Source organism: Athene cunicularia, assembly GCF_003259725.1.
Source record: "Athene cunicularia isolate RWA chromosome 7 unlocalized genomic scaffold, athCun1 chr7_part1, whole genome shotgun sequence".
Taxonomy (NCBI): domain Eukaryota; kingdom Metazoa; phylum Chordata; class Aves; order Strigiformes; family Strigidae; genus Athene; species Athene cunicularia.
In genome coordinates, this window is record NW_020799107.1 from 8,146,276 (window position 1) to 8,163,519 (window position 17,244).

Genomic DNA, 17,244 nt, shown 5'->3' on the forward strand with positions numbered 1-17,244 from the left:
CTCTTGAACCCAGATGAGTTCAAGCCCTGACATTTATCAAACTCAATACAGTGGTGAAGCTGACAATCGAGAATTTATGAAGGAATACAACAGTTCTTTTCAGGGTCCCGCCGGTTCCCGTCTCCTCAGCGCTCCCGCTCCCCGGGCTTGTCCGGCCCGGGCCGGGGGACCCCGGGGGGGCAGCGTGCGGCCCTGCCGGTGTCGCTGGGACCCTCCCAGCAGGAGACCCGTGGGCTGCTGAGTTGTTTCAGAGGAAGGGGGGCGAAAGCCCCCAGAGCCCACCATATTGCTTGGTTTTGTAGGTTATTGCCCCTCAAACAGGGACAGTATGCGCAGTTGGGATTTCTGTGGTTTTTCTTCCCTTTTAAGACAGTAAGGTCTTGCTCACCTTATTTTATTTTTTTTTTTTCATTGCTGCTGGTAAGATCCCTTGAGTGACCCACAGGAAAAGCAGGGTAATTTTATTCTCTGCTGGTGGGGCAGTCTAAGCAAGAGTTAAAATTCTGAAGTGGAAGACTTCCCGCCTTTCTTGTGCTGGGTGCTGATCAGTAAAGGTAAAATATCTACGGAGGAGTGACAAGACTTGTTACTAAGACTCACAGTCCCACAATATGCTGCTGTAAAAGGTGATCCTTTCATTTCCCAGTGCCTGCCACACTAACTGGCTAGGTATTCGTGGTTTTGTTTAGTACTGTGTATGAACAGCTTATAAAGATTATGATACAATAACCTAGACATAATTTTATTTGCTGTGGCTTTTAGAGGAAAAAAAATCCGTTTGAATTCTTTTCACAATTGAGTTGTAGGAAATTATGTTATGGCTTTTAAATGTGTAAATATTTGGTCACGTGACCCAAATTCTAGTTTTCTCACTAAGATTAGTTCTGTCTTTTCTTTTTTGTAGTTGTGAGCTGCTAAATCAAGATCTTTCAAGCTTTATTTTAGAGGCTAAACAATCAGAGCTTAAGTGTTAGGCCCTACCAGTACCTTAGTTTTTCCTGCCTCGCTGGCATTAAGATATAAGCCAATATAAAAGCGATTAAAAAAAAAAAAAAAAAGTGAAAGGTTGTCCTTTGTGAGCTTGTGCCTCAGTTTCTACCTTCCTGAAACTGCACAGCTGCTTTTACACTAAAAAAATGTGCTTAAAAAAATCACTGCAACAGTATGCGTTAAAAATTTTTTTGACAGTGTTGGGAAGATAGAGTTGTTCTAAAAAATAATTGACATGTTTTATTGTGTACCTGTCTATGATTTTTGAAAAAAAGAGGAGGAAAAAAAATCAGTATTTTTAATATTTTAGTCTGCGCACAGTGTTTGCAATGACTCATAAATTTGGACTGTGGTGGATCACAAGGACAGTCAGATCAGTAGAAAATTCAGGAAAAAACCCCTGTGTTTGAAAGTGTTTTACTTATCAAGGGTATACTGCGGTGATGTTTCTGTCTGCATTGAAAGATGTGATAAATGCAGAAAGTAGTTGAGATGGGGGGAGGATCATTCAAAAGATAGCTTTGGAAAATATAAGTCTCTGATCAGATCACTAAATGTGGTGTGAAAAAATTGAGTACAGTATTTTATTTAAATGTACTTTATTTAAATTCTAAGTTGATAGATACTGTGCTATAAAGTAATGAAGAGGCTTAGGGGTTTCAGAGAAGCATGCAGATACTTAGTTTGTACATAGAATTACTACAAATATGTGGAAATTGTCCCCTGCTTCATACAAAAAATGTTGTACCTGGGTATTCACGCCATATAAACACTTTTAAAAGTCTCATTCTTTAAAGAGAATGTGTAGTCAGCTAGGATATCTTAATCTAATTTTAAAAAAGGGGCTTTTTAGAAGATTACCCTAACTAGTCAGTCAATATTACTGTGTCTTTTATCTTGGTTTGCCTGCTGAAAGCATGCTTGCTTTTTTGAACAATCAAGGAATACTATTCCTCTTGCTTTGTGCTTGCGCCTTACTGCTGTTCTCTTTTTCTGGTGTAGTCGGCAGTTCAGATGAACTTTTCTTCCTCTGAGTTGAAGGAACAACGCCCAGGAATCAGGAACTGTTTCATCAGGACGTGGTCAGACACCAATGCAAGGACCAAAGCATTCCTGTTAAAGAATCATAGAATCATCTAGGTTGGAAAGACCTTGTCGTACTAGGGAGCAGGCAGGCAATTAAAAGCTAGCCCAATGCTGAGTCTCTGTTCACTATCTCAAGTCTGTTGGGTCAACTCTCTCAAAAGTCATGTCTCAGTGCAAACTATTTTCATCTGGGTTTTCTTCACTTGGTGAACCCACATATGGTCCTGGAGTACTGTGCTGAGAAAAGATGGATGTTGAACTGCACAATTTCTTTGCCCTCCCGTTAAAGTCAGAAGAGTTGATCCAGACTTTTTCTGGTCTAATAGAGAACAGACTTAAGCCTGACAAATCTAATAGTTTGTGGCTTCCTTCCTTTTTTTTTTTTTTTTTTTTTTTTTTTTCCCCCACTTGTGTAAGCAAGGACAGTAAACATTTTTTGGAGATGAGTTTCTTCATAGTTCAGATTTTAGAATGAACTATTCCAGAATCAGTCAAGTTAGAAAATTAGGCTTTGGCAAAGAGCAAAATTTGAGCTGCAGAAAGGATGTGACTTGAATTCAAGTCCTGTGTTCAACATCTGCAGTCTGTGATGCAGTAACTGGGGGAGTAAATTTGGGGGCACATGTATTACAGGCATTTGTTTTTATGTACTAAGCGTAGATAGGAGATTCTTAAGAAGCGTTCATACCAGTTTCCTCTTTATGTATACAATTTTTATAGTAAGCATGTAGTGTTGTCATGCAGTTGGAGGTACACAGATGTGCTTCAACTTGATTACTGAAAATTATGCCTTTATACATTCAATCTTTTGTTGTTGTTTACAAGAGAAAATGATCTCTCTCAATTTTTTATCTCAAATTTCTAGAAAGTGGTGGTTATCCTGTTTTGGGATGTGATCCTCAGCTGTTAGCCTTCCAGATGGTTACAATTTAACATAGTTTTGCTGATGCTGTGATGCTGGGGTCTTGAATGCAATGATACTTTAACATATATATTGTACTGTGAGAACCGTAGCAAAAGGCCTGTTTTTTAGGAGAATAATTCAGATTAGGGAAACGATGTAAAGCTAGAAAAGCATGTTTTTGGTTTTTTTACCCCCCTCTGTGTGTGAAGTACTGAATTGCTGGCTTTTCTTTGGAAGTTAATTTCTTGTTTATTTAAGTGGGTCATTTGTAGGCTTACCAATTTCCTAGGCAAACTGTCAACAGACCATCTTGCTAAAAACATTCATTCTTGTTATATTTTCATGGGCTGTGAGGCTAGTGGATGAAAAAAATGTTTATTTGGGTTTCATTTTACACCATTTGTACTTATTTTTAATGAAAACTTACTCTAAAGCGTTTGGAGGAGCTGTAGATAATTTCCAATTTTTTTACATTTTGAAAGTTCTTTATCTTTTTATTGCATTTGTGTTGTAATTATTTAGGCATTTGTATCAGCTTCAGTAAATGGTCTTCTAGTATTCAGTGTGTGATCTCAGATGTTCATGTTTGAATTCATACATCTGAATGTTATAAAAATGCCATTCTCTGAGAGTGTGAAGCTAGTTATGCTTGGAAGCATAAAGTCTGTGAAAGTCTTAGAGCAGTAAGACTCCTATGAAAACTGATGATCGGGTAAGTGAGAGCAGAATTTAGCTAGTATTTATTTCAGAACAGTGCTCAATTTCTAACTTTGATAGATCTGCTGAGACAAATTTTAATGGTGTTGAAACCTGCTATAAAAACTTTGTAAATTCTGTTTTTGTGCACATAGTTTTTGCTGAAGCTGGGCTTGTTCATCTAAAGGGTGAGAGAAGCCTTGAGAGTGTAAAGTCTTGTGTCAAAAAGAACAAGGGCGAAGGTGGTGGTAACAGATTTATAAATGGTTGTTTTAAGTTAGAACTCATCACAGACATCAGCTGTTTCATACTTAACAAAATCTGCAGAATTTACCATAACAGATGACTCTGAAGATGATTATCAGTATGAAGAGGTAATTTACTAAATTGATAATCTACTGATAATCAGTATTCATGTTTCATTCTTTTGGTTTATTTCATCAATCACAAAAACATCCTAGGACGAATGACATGAATCTCTTTAATGTGCTGATGCTAGGCATATCTTTATTTTTCAAGGGAAGATTTAGTGTCAGTTGATTTGTTATGTTTTACTTTTATTTGAACATTAAATACATTTTAAAGATACAGGTATTTCTATTTAGACATTTCAGCTTATTTATAATGAATATTTCAGTAATGTGAATTCTAATTAAATATGGCAAGATATTCTTTTAACAAGAATTATATTCTTTTCAGTAGTCATACTGGGAGTGGAAATTGTATTCTGAAAGAAAGATGCATAAAATATGTTGATACCTAACTTTAAATCATTTAATTTAGGTTCCAACAGATGATGAATTTAGTCTTCAGGAAGATGATGAGGATCTGTCAAAGGCTTTGCAGACTATTCAAGAGCAGGCTGAAGATGCCCAAATTTTAGTAAGAACTTCCTAAGCATTCCAAGAGTCTATCCGTAATTCAGTTGACATTAGTGGCTGAAAATTTACACATCATTATTTATTTTAGTTATGAAATATTTGTGTGGAAAAGATTGTGTCTTATTTTTCAGAAGTTTCTAGGAGTAAATATATGCCACAGTGAAAAAGGCAACTTATGTTTTCCGGGTTTCATCTTTCTTTAACTTTTGTTCATGTTCCGTAAACAACCTGATACAGCAAATACATGTAACAAATATATAGATAGATTATTTAAAATAAATTAATGTTATTACAGTGTATCAGTATTTTAGGGTGTGTTTGTTTATCTGAGTAGATTTAATGAGAGTGTGATCCCTGACACAGTAAAACTTCATGCCACAGAAACTTGTGTTTGATTACTTTGCTAAAAAAGATTATTCATATATTGGAAATAAAGAATGGGCTGTTACACTATGTTAAATCAAAATAGTAATGAAATTATCAATCATTTCACACCATTAGTTTTTGACATTTTTTACATTTACAGCTTGATTTCAAGCCAGTCATGTAATAGTTCAGAGTTACGCAATGGGATTGTTATATTGCGTTTTCCAAAACATGATTTACCTGAATTTACTTCTTTATAGCAATCTAACATGAAAGTGTTTTTCCTTGCTGTGTTTCTAATATCACCACTGTCTTACATCCTCATCAGTAAGCTGTCATCATAGTGTTTGTTTTGCAAAAGCGAATGATTAATAATGAAAAGATAAAATTATGTGAATGAGTCTTAATATCAAAATGAAGAAAAGATGTGCATTTTCTTCTGTACTAGTGCATATCAATGGATCAGATTTTTATTTTAGATCAAACTTCAAATGCCTGAAAATTAAGGGAAAGATGGCAGAAGGTTTTAAGATTGAAGATGCTTAATGTTAACCGAGTAGCAGAAATTCTTGATGTTCTTTAGGGATAACTGAAGTTATGTCTGGTTTACTGTATGAGTTGACATTCAAATAAAAAGTGAGACAAGGATGAATATTTTTAATCTATTGATCTTCTGACAGTGCTATATTTTAATATTTTACCATTTTATTGATTTGTTGAAGGAAACAATATGCTAATATCTATCCCATTTAATCAAACTGAAGAAAGTGTTACCTTAAAACAAAAGAAGAACGTGTGTGCTTAAATTCAAATTCTCTTTGATTTCGTGCTTATGCTAATAGATGTCTGCCTTCTTGCTTCTTCACTCGTTATTTGGGGGCCTCATTTTTTCCATAACTTTGAAACTGAAATAATATTTTCATCCTTTAGACAGAAAGACAGGAATAGAAAAATGTTTTAATACACTTGCTAGTTCCTTGACAGCTTTCATAACGTCTTGCTGTACATTTTGTGAGGCTCAGTGACTAGATTGTTTGATGCTAATTCACTGGAAAAAAACAAGTGCTGCAGCAAATGCTTTTGGTGGCCAAAGTAAGAAGCACTGTTTTCTGTGAGTTAATATTGATTCAATATCCAAAATCTGAGCTAAGAAGCACTTCTACAACAGTAGAAGGCTGTTGTCTTCAAGTGATAAATAACAGATACACTTTTTCAATTATTAGCTTCTAATCATGGCTAAACTGGGTTAAATTAGGTAACAGCCATATCCTGGAATAGCTACTCTGTGATGAAGTTTTAAGTGATTGTGTATATTTGCTGTTCATAGTAATTTGTATACCTAATCCCATATAAAAGATTGCATTTCAATACTAGATGCAGTCTTTTTCTGAAAGAAATTATATAGAGACAGCACAGATCAAGTGAGCATCCAAAAATACTGAAGTGATTTGCCAAATACAGATATTATAAATATCCATAGTTTCTAAATTGAGTAACTACGTTTTCTTTTACACTCTGTTAAAAAGGTCAAGTGTAACCAGGAAAATCTAAGAAAAATGCTTATTTCCAAACTTCCTTCCAAAGTAATTAACACTAATTACTAAATGAAGAAGAGCAAACATAAGCAAATGAGAGATGGTGCTAGAGATGGTGTAGGAACTAAAGCTGTGTTTCTACAAGGGATATCGAGACATGTTTTCCTTCCTTCTGGATGTCTGCATGCATGCAGTGAAACTACTGCTCTTTAAAGAGTATGGTGAGGCTCCCTCACAGTTCATGTTTTTGTTTGGATCCCAACAGGGAAATGAGGGTGATGGAGCTCTACTCTGTAAATATTGTTTCCCCCTAGTCTGGTGCTGAAATGGCAGTTGATTCAAAATACAGCTGTGCTGGGCAGCACATGCTCTGGATGGCAGTGATTCTGCCTGCTGTTCCTGTTCTAGTCATCATTTGTCCTTTTCAGTCACAACTGGTGTTTGTTTTTTTTTTTTTTTCTCCCCAGTTGTCCTTGTTTTGAGACATTGTAAAGTAATATAAATTATTTTTAAACACAAGTAACAGAATATTTTGCATATGAAAGAAAATCTTCAGCTGATAGGGACCCTAGGAAAAGGATACAGAATTTCTGGAAAACCACTCACACAAAGCTTGCTGAAATACTTTCATCAGTAGTTACAGCTGTTACACTTCAGTTCCAGGATCTTTATTTTCTTAAGATCCCAAATGATACTCTGAAGTCACGTTACCCTTCATTGACCTTATATTTTATGTAGGTTAGATTTATAATTTGACCATTTTAAAAATCTTTGAATTCTCTTTTTTTATTCTTAGTTTAGTAAGCTTTGCAAGAGCATCTAATTTTATTTTCCAGAGGAATTATTAATTTATTTGGTGTTAATCTTTCTTCACTGGACAGAATTTTTTGCTAGTATTATGAAAGTCCTTAAGGTTAAGCTTTTAGCAATTATTTTGCTGGCCATATTTGCAATCTTTACAGTCAAAATGTTTTAAAGATTTTAATTCAAAAGTAAATATTTAACCAAGAAATATTTAACAAAGCAAATATTTCTTTTGTTTATTTTGATTTTAATGGTCAGAATCGTTTAAGTTGTTTTAGTGTATGTAGCTTCTCTAGGGTGTATTTGCACCACATTAATAGATTGTATTTTCTTTATTTCTAAATAGGTAAATATATACAAAAAATTAGTTATGCCATTCTGTGGGTAGTCATCCAAGGTTAATCTTAAAGAAGTCATTAGCCTAATATCACTCAAAAAATCTGCAGAAGAGCCAGGAATTTAATTCTGGTTTCCTGAGGCCCTGTTCCAATACTGTGCCTGTTAGACTGCATTCATCTTCCCCTATATTGTTCCCTGCTCGAGCTTTGGTTTCTGAAATCATTCTCAGTGCTAGTATCTAGCTAATAAATTCTCTTCTGCACAGATGAAATGAATTCCTATCATATTTCCCTTTATTAAGGGAATCAAGCTGTGTCATTTCTTCCACAGACTGGCTTTATCGATGTGTTTGGGAAACTACTAGCAACAATATTAGACATTTGCCTCACTTAGAATAAAGAAAGAAAAGAAGGAAGAAAAGGGATGCAGCTGCATGTTTGGTTCTTGTATTACCACAATTAGAAAATAGACCTGTCTGATGTACTGTATCTCTAGTAATAAAATATGCTAAATATTACATTGCACTTGGCATGTTATATTAGTCCTAATATAGTGGTACATGGCCATGATGGTACATGTAGAATTCTTTCTGTTTATATTAGATAGTTTGCTTGCATTGAACACAACATTTTCTGTATTATACAAAATGGCGATGAGATTTTTCCATTGTTTTTATTTTATCAAGAGAAATGCCTTTATCTCCAGGTAATTTATGCAGTCATGTTGATAGAGCTCCCACTAAGGACATGAATAAGCCATAAATGGAGTTATCAAAAATTCCTGGCCTATAGATTCGTTTTTAAATGGATGGAGGAAATAATTTGTAGTCATAGCCTTTAGTATGTCTTGATGAATATCTCCCTGGAATTTTTTTCTGTTTTCTTAGCATTGAAATGAAGGAAAGAAGGTAGGCATGTGTGGAAGCTGTTTATGCTTCTCATCTCTACAGTGTTTGGTTTGTTTTGTTTTTAAATGATATGTAACATGTGTTATCAAAGTTATAGTTGTCACGCCCGGTTTGTTCTGTAGTCCTCTCACCAGGAGGCAGGCACGTGCAGTGTAGTATCTTGTTTTAGACAGTAGATTGCATTGTTGAGCAAATTCCTTGTAGCGTTATTCCCATGAGGAGTTCCCGAATGCTGACACCCTCATATTTAGGTATATCAAGTCACTGTAATCTATTTGAAGTCTGAATGAATTAAAGCCACATCTTTGGCTGCCAATTTGTGGCAGTCTCTCTTATCTGGTTTTCTTTAAATATATTTTGTGGGGGAGCAGGCTCAGACTGGGTCATATTTTACTTTTTCCATACCTCCTTGCATCATGAAATCCCTCTAAGAGAGTTTAGTATTAAGCTATACACTGAGTGGGCTGAATGGGGTTGGGTAAAAATTTGCATTGCAACAGAAAGCTGTGGAAGGGATTTCTTTTTTTTTTTTCTTTTTTTTTTTTTTGTCTTTATTCTGTAGTAGGATTGCTCTGTTTTGTTTTGATTATGCTTTTGGCAACTGTGCTTGACCCATGAGCTGATCTTATCTGAGTAGCTGTCTGTCTTGGTGGCACTGTAGGAGCTGCCTATGAAGCCTTGGTGTACCGTCTGCATTCTGCTAGCACTTGTAACAATGTTGTCTGGCAGCTTTGCTCAGTGCCTGCATATGGATGTTGAGAAGAAAAGGGAGAATTGATCTTCGTGAGACTTCCTGATGATTGAGTTGCAGTTCTTTCAGTCTCTGTATTGCATGCATCATTACAAAAATAATAAGCCATTTTACTACTACCCTGGACTTCTACATTTTTTATTAGATGAAGTACTGATTTTTCTCATCAGTAGTTTTTAAGGTTGATGAAGGGTGCAGGAGTATGAGAACTAACGCTTTCTCTCTGGCCAGTGACAGAAGATCATCCATCAGTTTAAACAGTTTCGAGTCCATATCAGATTATGTCAGGTTCAGAATACTTGCTTAAATTGGGTGATTTTTGAGTTATTTCTCTATAACCTTTCACAGACCTTGTCATTAGAAGGATCAGTGATTACAGATCTGATCAATAAAGACAAGGGTAACATTCATCTGTACTCCAGTAGATCTGTGACTTCAGATAAGTTCAGATATAGAAGGTATGATAATTACATTTATCTTGTAGGTTAATAACAATTATCAAATTTTGATTTCAGGCTTTGCAATCAGTTCTGACTTCGGAGAAATCAGTGTCTGAAATACCTGAAGCAATGGATGACTTCTTCTGCAATTTTCTGGTCAGACTGGGAATGTCCAGAACCCTTGACTGCTTTCAAACAGAATGGTAAATGATTTTAAGTGACCATGTTACTCTGAGAATTAGGCAGTAGATGCTCAGGATTCAAATATTTTCAGTATTTAAGGTTGTATTTTCAGTGAACTCTTCTGAGGACAAGTTGTTCTTAAATATGTAGTGTTTTACCAAATAAATATATTCATGTTGAGAATGAGGATGCGGACAAGGACAGACTTTCAGGAAAGCTGACTCCAGGTACCTTTGAAGGAACTAACATTTACAAGCCTGAACTGGTCACCTGAGGCCTCTTTTGTAACCAGTGAAGATAAATACTCTTTTTCAGGATGCAAGTTATCTGAGTTAAGCCATCTTTTTTAAGATGAAATGAATATATTTTTTCAAGTGTATTCTGCTCTTCACTGACTACCAGTGAAAATTAAATCCAGCTACAGTGTTGGAGCTGTCATGGGATCAAATTAGTCCAGTTCAAAATGACCAGCATTTCACTTCAGCAGTGCTGAGAAATCATGTGGTTTTGTTATTTTTTTGCTTTCCAGAACATGGGTGCCTGCTTAAAAACTGAGTATTTTGTAGTGTGCTATAGTATTTGCACATTAATTGTTTGGGTGGGTTTGGATATTCATCATGGCTACCTTGTATTTTAAGTAGAATGATACTTGGTAATTGTACATCAATGGAAATAATATGGCTGGTTTGTTTTTTTTTCTTTTTAAAATGTAATTCATCTGGTAATCAGAATAGTAAACTCTTGAGCTGCTACTATCTTATTTTTTCCAGCTTTTCTAGATTGCAGGGATTTTGTCCATACTTTGTGCAAAAGTTTAATTGTGCAGCTGTGTCAAAATACTCCTGCTTCCTCCACCTCTCTTCATTTATGAAATCCCACAGGGTGTATACTTTTAAAAATATTTATTAAGCATGATGTGCCAGGAATTCTGCAAAGCTGGAGAGGAGAGCTAAATTCTTTGGAGCAAAAGATAACACTTTGTAATATTTTCAGTTACAAGCTTGCTTAGAAGCTGCAAGTTACATTGGAAGGATTCTGAGAAGTGGAAACACTTCTTTGAATTATCTTCTAGGCAGTCTTTAAACATGAGAGGTTCAGGTATTTTTTAATAAGGTCTTCTGAAATAGTTTATTTTGAAAATTAGTAAAATTGAAAAGTTAGAAACATCTTATTTTTTCCTGCAAAAGCCTTGAAGCTTTTAAATTTTCTTAGAAATATTCTCTAATGGGGAATCATTGCTATCATTTGCACAGCTCTGGTCTTATTAGTGTAGAGCTCACCAATCAGGCATTGCCTTTGGAATTAATAATGATCCACTTTCTGATAGCATAACAATGCGACTTAAATGATTCCTTAGAGAAGGGGCACTATAGTTCTGTATTCTTTTTCAACAAAAGAACCAATATGAATAGCATTAAGTTTGAATTTTAACAGTTTTTATTGCTAAAAGAGAATTAATACTAGACAGGTATAAATAGTGACCTTTTTATGGAACTACGGCTTTCTCTGAAGCACTTAGTCTGAATTCATATCAATGGCAAAATTCACATTTCTTTTTTAACAGAGCAATTGCAGGTCTTTGCAGGCCCTATCTTGTAAATCCTTAGCTATACATATATTTTTTTCCTCTATAAGTAATAATTTTAATTTCAGTAGCATTACAGTTGAGGATCTAATCTTACTGTATTGAAACTTTTGCAGAATTAATACCTTATTTCAAAATGTTTCATGTTGGTTTGAAATAGATAATTTACAATATTAATGAAAGTGAGAACAGATTAGTGTACTTGGGTTCCTCATTATGTATTGGGATGACACTCTTGCTCTCATGCTGTGGTGATCAAGTACTAATGGAATTTAAAATGAGAAATTAATTAACGTAGAGAAAATTTATCAAAAGGCTTGCTTTGAAATAATTGTCTGCCTGAGATCTAAAGGTCACTTAAATTGGACCAAATTATCTGTGTTTATTACAGAGTTTGAGAAAACATTCTGTTATTCTATCTAGCTGTATAACATGTCATGATTTGATTATGTTTTAAGCCAAACCCACTAGTTTTCTATGATGTAATGAATAACTTTAGTAACTTGTAGTGATTTTTTTTTCTTACTTATGTAGTTTTTGCACATATGCTTTTTTTTTTTTTTTCCGTCCAGTTATACTTTAAGGGACTTAAAATTAGACTTCAATAATTTTTAGAATATTTAATTTACCATTAAATTTTCTATTCCTTTGATATACAAGACTTTATAGTGCTTTTGTTGCTTATTAAAAATACTGGATTGACAGCTTTGGAATATGAAGTGCAAGAGTTGATCAACTGTAAATTCATGCATCTGACAGTCTATACCTCCGAATCCCAAAGAACTCACTGCTGCTGGCAGCGTGTTGCGAGTCTGACGAGCAGATGAATCATTTGCTGTTCTCACATATGCATGGAGCTATCACTGTGATTAGTTAGTACACTCATCAGACTGGTAATCTCTGACTAAGTGTTCCTAGAGACCTGGCAGTGTTTCAGCTTGTGAGTAAAAGGAAAGTTGCAGACTAATTACGGAAACACAATTTGAAAATTCTTTTCTGTTTGATGTGGTTAAAATTATGAATGAAGTTGCATGACCAAGCAAGGGTAAAAGCTATGTCTCTTGTTTGCCTTGCAAAGATTCCCTGGGCTGTGTGTTAACGGAGCAAATGCACAAAGCTACTATATCTTCTCTGAGCATAAAGGTAGACTCCTTACAAAACAATTCCTTTTTGCAGAATGAAGAAAAGGGATATAAGTTGTGATCCTCCATGTCACAATTCCCTGAAGACAGTCAGGGAATCAATCTACTTATTTCAGGCAGACCTAAGTTTCCTCTGCTCTGTGTCCCATTTGACCTGGAAATCATACGGTCACATTAATGTGCATTGTGCTCTGAGTTCATAAATCTGGAGAGAAACAAATGTCATCAGTACCAGGACAGCATCACACTAAAACAGATACTGGTTTTGGATTAGAACTGGCTCAGAATGCAAGTGAAGTAACCTCAAGTTTGATTTGCCAAAAGTCATGTGGACATACCTACTTTCTTGCCTACATAAGAAGCATAACATGATAATATAAATGTTCTACTTATATGCCATAATAGATTGGGGGAGTGTACCAGGGCAAAAAGGTCCTTTATTTTTCTGTGCTCATGTCTGTCTTAGCCTTCTACTGAAACTGTTAAAGAGTTATCAGCTGGAATGATAGTTTTCAGTAAGAAGTTCTTGTAAACACTAAAATTTGAGATTTTAATCACTGAATACATCACTAGGTGAGTTATCCCTTGGTAAAGGATTATCCTGAGCTACATATCAGTTTATTGCAGGGCCTATAACTGTTGCCTATCTGCAACCTGATTTCTTTAGAACTCTTAGAAACTTGGATTCCATGTAATGTATTATTCTTAGTAATAATGTATTATTCTTAGTCAGTCTGCACTGGACTTTGATCCTAAAATCATAACTGACCATCTGTTCCTTAGGTTTCCAGATTCTTGGTTAATTTTAAATAGCAATTCAAGAATAATAACAACTCAGTTTTTCTGAAAAGCTTAGAAAAATACCCGTGTGTGCACAGAACTAACTAATTTAATTTGGATCATAGTTCCCCCTATAAAAGTGAGAACAGTAGCTATTTGTCAGTTGGCTAGGTAGGTAGAAGTTTTGTAAGTTTTACAGGACTAAGTTGATGAAAGATAATTAGATTTCACAATGCAGTGTTGTTGTGCGGTTTCCATTTCTGCTACATGCGCACAAACCTTCATTTTTAGTGGTGTTCTTAGACAAGGGTGTAGTGAATTTATTGGCATTAATTGTATTTCATTAAAATTATCTTTCAGCGTTCTTAGCTCTGCTGGAGGCTAAGTTCATCAGTTATCCATCGCTGATGTGTCTGTGCAGAAATTTGATCATTTTCATGAGTTAGGGCATTCAGTGGAGAAATTTTTCTGGCAAATAAAAGAGTGTGTAGAGTTGTGATCACCTGCAATGAGAAGTGCCCTTATTTGTCGTATTTTCAATAGGAATTGTAACCTGCTCATCAGTCAGTGTTTGAGTTTGGGTGTTTTTTCAAATAAAAGACTAAGTAAGGTTCTTAGTATTAAAGTCTGTTGCTACTCTAATTTACTTAAGAAAACGAAGTGATGATAGAATTAATTTTGCTTTGGAGATGTTCTGTTAACTTTTCAAAGACCTTTCATCTACTGATGGTGAATGTGGGTGACAGCTTAATTCATAGGGGTGAGCATTCCTAGAAGTAGCCACAGACTGCAGATAAGTGGCTGACTGTAGGAAGTAATTTGGACATAAGAGTTTCTAACATTCCCCTTAATTTTTTTTGAGGAAGTTAAGTAAAAGTTGCTTGTCAAGTAAGAATCCCTTATTCTACAGACACTTTTTGTTTCTGCAACAGGTTTTATTGATCTATGAATGCTGTGCTTATGTCTTCAAGCTTCAAATCTGCTGTTTGTGTCCAAGTCCAGGAGAGAGCATTTAGTGTAATCTTCATCTCTAATTGCTGGTGTTCTTTTTATATTTCTTGATTACTTGGGAAAAAAATAATGCATGGATTCAATAAATTTTTCACCTGAAAAGGCAAATAATGATCATATTACTCCTTCTAGTGAGTTCCTACCCAAAACATCTTCCAGCAAAGTGGGAAGATTATGGGGCTATAGTCTTTATCTAATTTAAATAATTTATGGCTCCATTGAACCAATTCTGAACAGGTATCATGGCTGCAGTGGTGCACAATGTCTTTGTCTTCGGTGGGTCTATAAAAATTTGTACCAACCGAAGGTCTTGCTCTTCTGTCTTCCAGGGCAGAAGTAGATGAAGAAATAGATGTTTTATACATACATGTACTGCATTCTGGAATCACCTCTGCAATGTCTGCTTGCACAGAAGCATCTTATGCTTGTATATGTAGACTTGAATCTTGCAGTCATTTGAAATACTTTATAAATACTGATAGCTTATAATCATTCCTTGAACAAGCATGATTCTGCAGAAGCATTTATTTTGTGTAGTGGCAGTCACATTTTTTTAATCAAATTTAGCTTTTCTGAATCCTTTCTAATATCGACACTCTCTCTTTTTGTGTAGAAGATACTTAGGTACTTTCAGTTGCTCTATATTGAAATGCCTTTAAATTAAGCCTAAAACGAATGGTGTCAATGCCTACATCCTTTTTACTGGCTGTTAAGAGTATTCTCAGCTTTCATTGACATCCTACCAAAAGATGTAGACCTGAGACTGACTGAGCAGACTTTACTGCCAGGGGCTATAGAGATTCCTAGTTGGCTACACAGCGTTACGTGCTGCTCGAGACTCTTTTTATTTCTCAGAATGCAAGTGCTGCTCCAGACTCTTTACTTCTCAAAATGCAAGTTAGTCTGTATAAGTAACTAAAGCAGCCTTCAGGCTTCTGCATCACAGAATCATGTTTTCTTTGGGGCTGGTAAAGTAGGTAAATAGTGGTATATATAATCAAATAAGGAGAGAGCAGCATAAGTAAACAGGAAGGAATGAAGGAATTTCCGTAGGTGAGCTCTGTATTTCATGTTGAAGATAACCTGGACGAATTATTCTATAAGCTCTCTGCAGCTTTGTCATCTTATTTGAGTCCTCAAAAAAAAAAAATCTTGCATATATTTGAGTGTATGAGATAAAAAGGACTGTGAGTTTTTTACAAATGTTATTTGAACAAGAAATATTTTCTCTCTTGTATTTAAGCTATTTGGAAGAAAGGAAGGGAAAGAACAATTGTTTAAATGGAAGTACTCTATTGTACAGGGTATGTCTTTTGACTGTTGTGAACAATAATACATTTTAGAATGAAAAGCAGTAAAACAGGAACACAGTGTGGTAGGATAGTACTGTTACTAATTGTTTATGATCATAAAAGGTAAATGCCTTGAGATTATAATTATATTTGTGATTCTAGTTTAGGTAAATGGTAGCATAAGAAGGGAGAAGTCAGTGAAGTGAGAAAAAGGAAACACGGAATAAATACCTCTTCATTTCTCCTCTACTAGGTATGAGCTCATAGAGAGAGGTGTGTTCACAGCTGAAGATACTGGATTGGTTCCAACTGCCTATACCCGCAACCAGCAACTTGAGGCTGAGAATATGCATTTGAGGAAAGATTTGGAAAACTATAAACTTGCTGCAAAGTATGTTTTTTGGTCCTCATGAAGCTTTGATATATAGTGGTAAATGGCCAGATAAAGTAAACCCAAGTACTGAATGGAAATAATAAGTTCCTGTTTGCTATGCTGGCTGCGCATATTTTTACATCTAAGTGACATTTATGATTAAAGATCAAGTTTCTCTGAGCTCTATTAGAAACCTAAATGTTAATTTCTTTTATTTGTATTTACTGGGTTATAGAAAATAATTTTCAATATCCAGTAATCACAACAAATTACTACAAGGAGTCATGAGAGTATAATATGTAGAACTTAAAATAAATGGTTATCTGCATTTTGTATTAAAATACAGTACTATAAATTACATCTACCACAAAACATCGACATAGGAAAAAATCACTATACATTTATTTTTCTTTTTTTTTTTAGTTATCACTCTGGCTCTAGTGGTAAATGGTTGTCAGTGTAAATAACCATTGCTAAATATACTTCTGTGTACATTGTAGTAGGTGATTTTACAAGTCAGTTTAACTTTTGTCATAAGAGAGTTAAAATATTTACCCTGTAATGGAGAGATGAAATAATGAACTTACATGTAACAGCCTTTTCTGAAGAATGGTATCTCTGCACATATATGTGCTTACTGAGAATTTACCCTGGGACCTAATAATGTACTCACTTCAATTTTGCCAGCGCATAGTTTTAAAATACAGAGCTGTAAAAAGTTAACTCTATATCTCTGATTTTCCTCAAGATTGCTGAAGCAAGATTTTCCTTTATATGAAAAATAGCTACTCGGATCTTAAATAATCATTGCTGCAGATAGTAATGATAATCAGATTATTTTCCAATTGTAATGATTTGTTACATTTTAAATTAATAAACTAATTGGCAGTAGTCTAATAATTTAAATAAATAGCTTTAATAATCAAGTCAAATATTGTGTAGTCTAAATACACTGTTGCTATTGAAGTTGGGCCACATAGAAAACATTCCTTTATTTTAATCTGCATCTTCTTTGGACAATGGATAGTTACGGGTTGTGTATCTCACTTCAGTGAGGGAGTAAGAAGCAGTAATGCATAGTAAAAGAAGGAAAGACAATATCTGTGCCTTCTGAAATTTATTGTTAGTAGTAATTCTAACAGACTTTCCTTTCTGTTTCTGCCCCCCCCCCCCCCCCCC

General features: G+C 34.9%; 1 protein-coding gene across 1 annotated transcript in view; it reads left to right on the forward strand.

The window, feature by feature from the left end:
* SPAG16 (sperm associated antigen 16) overlaps positions 1-17,244 on the forward strand; it is a 304,682-nt gene that overhangs the window by 193 nt on the left and 287,245 nt on the right. The window contains 4 exon segments of the mRNA XM_026852411.1: positions 4,004-4,050; positions 4,460-4,558; positions 9,775-9,902; positions 15,946-16,083. Coding sequence (XP_026708212.1) covers positions 4,004-4,050; positions 4,460-4,558; positions 9,775-9,902; positions 15,946-16,083 — 412 coding nt within the window.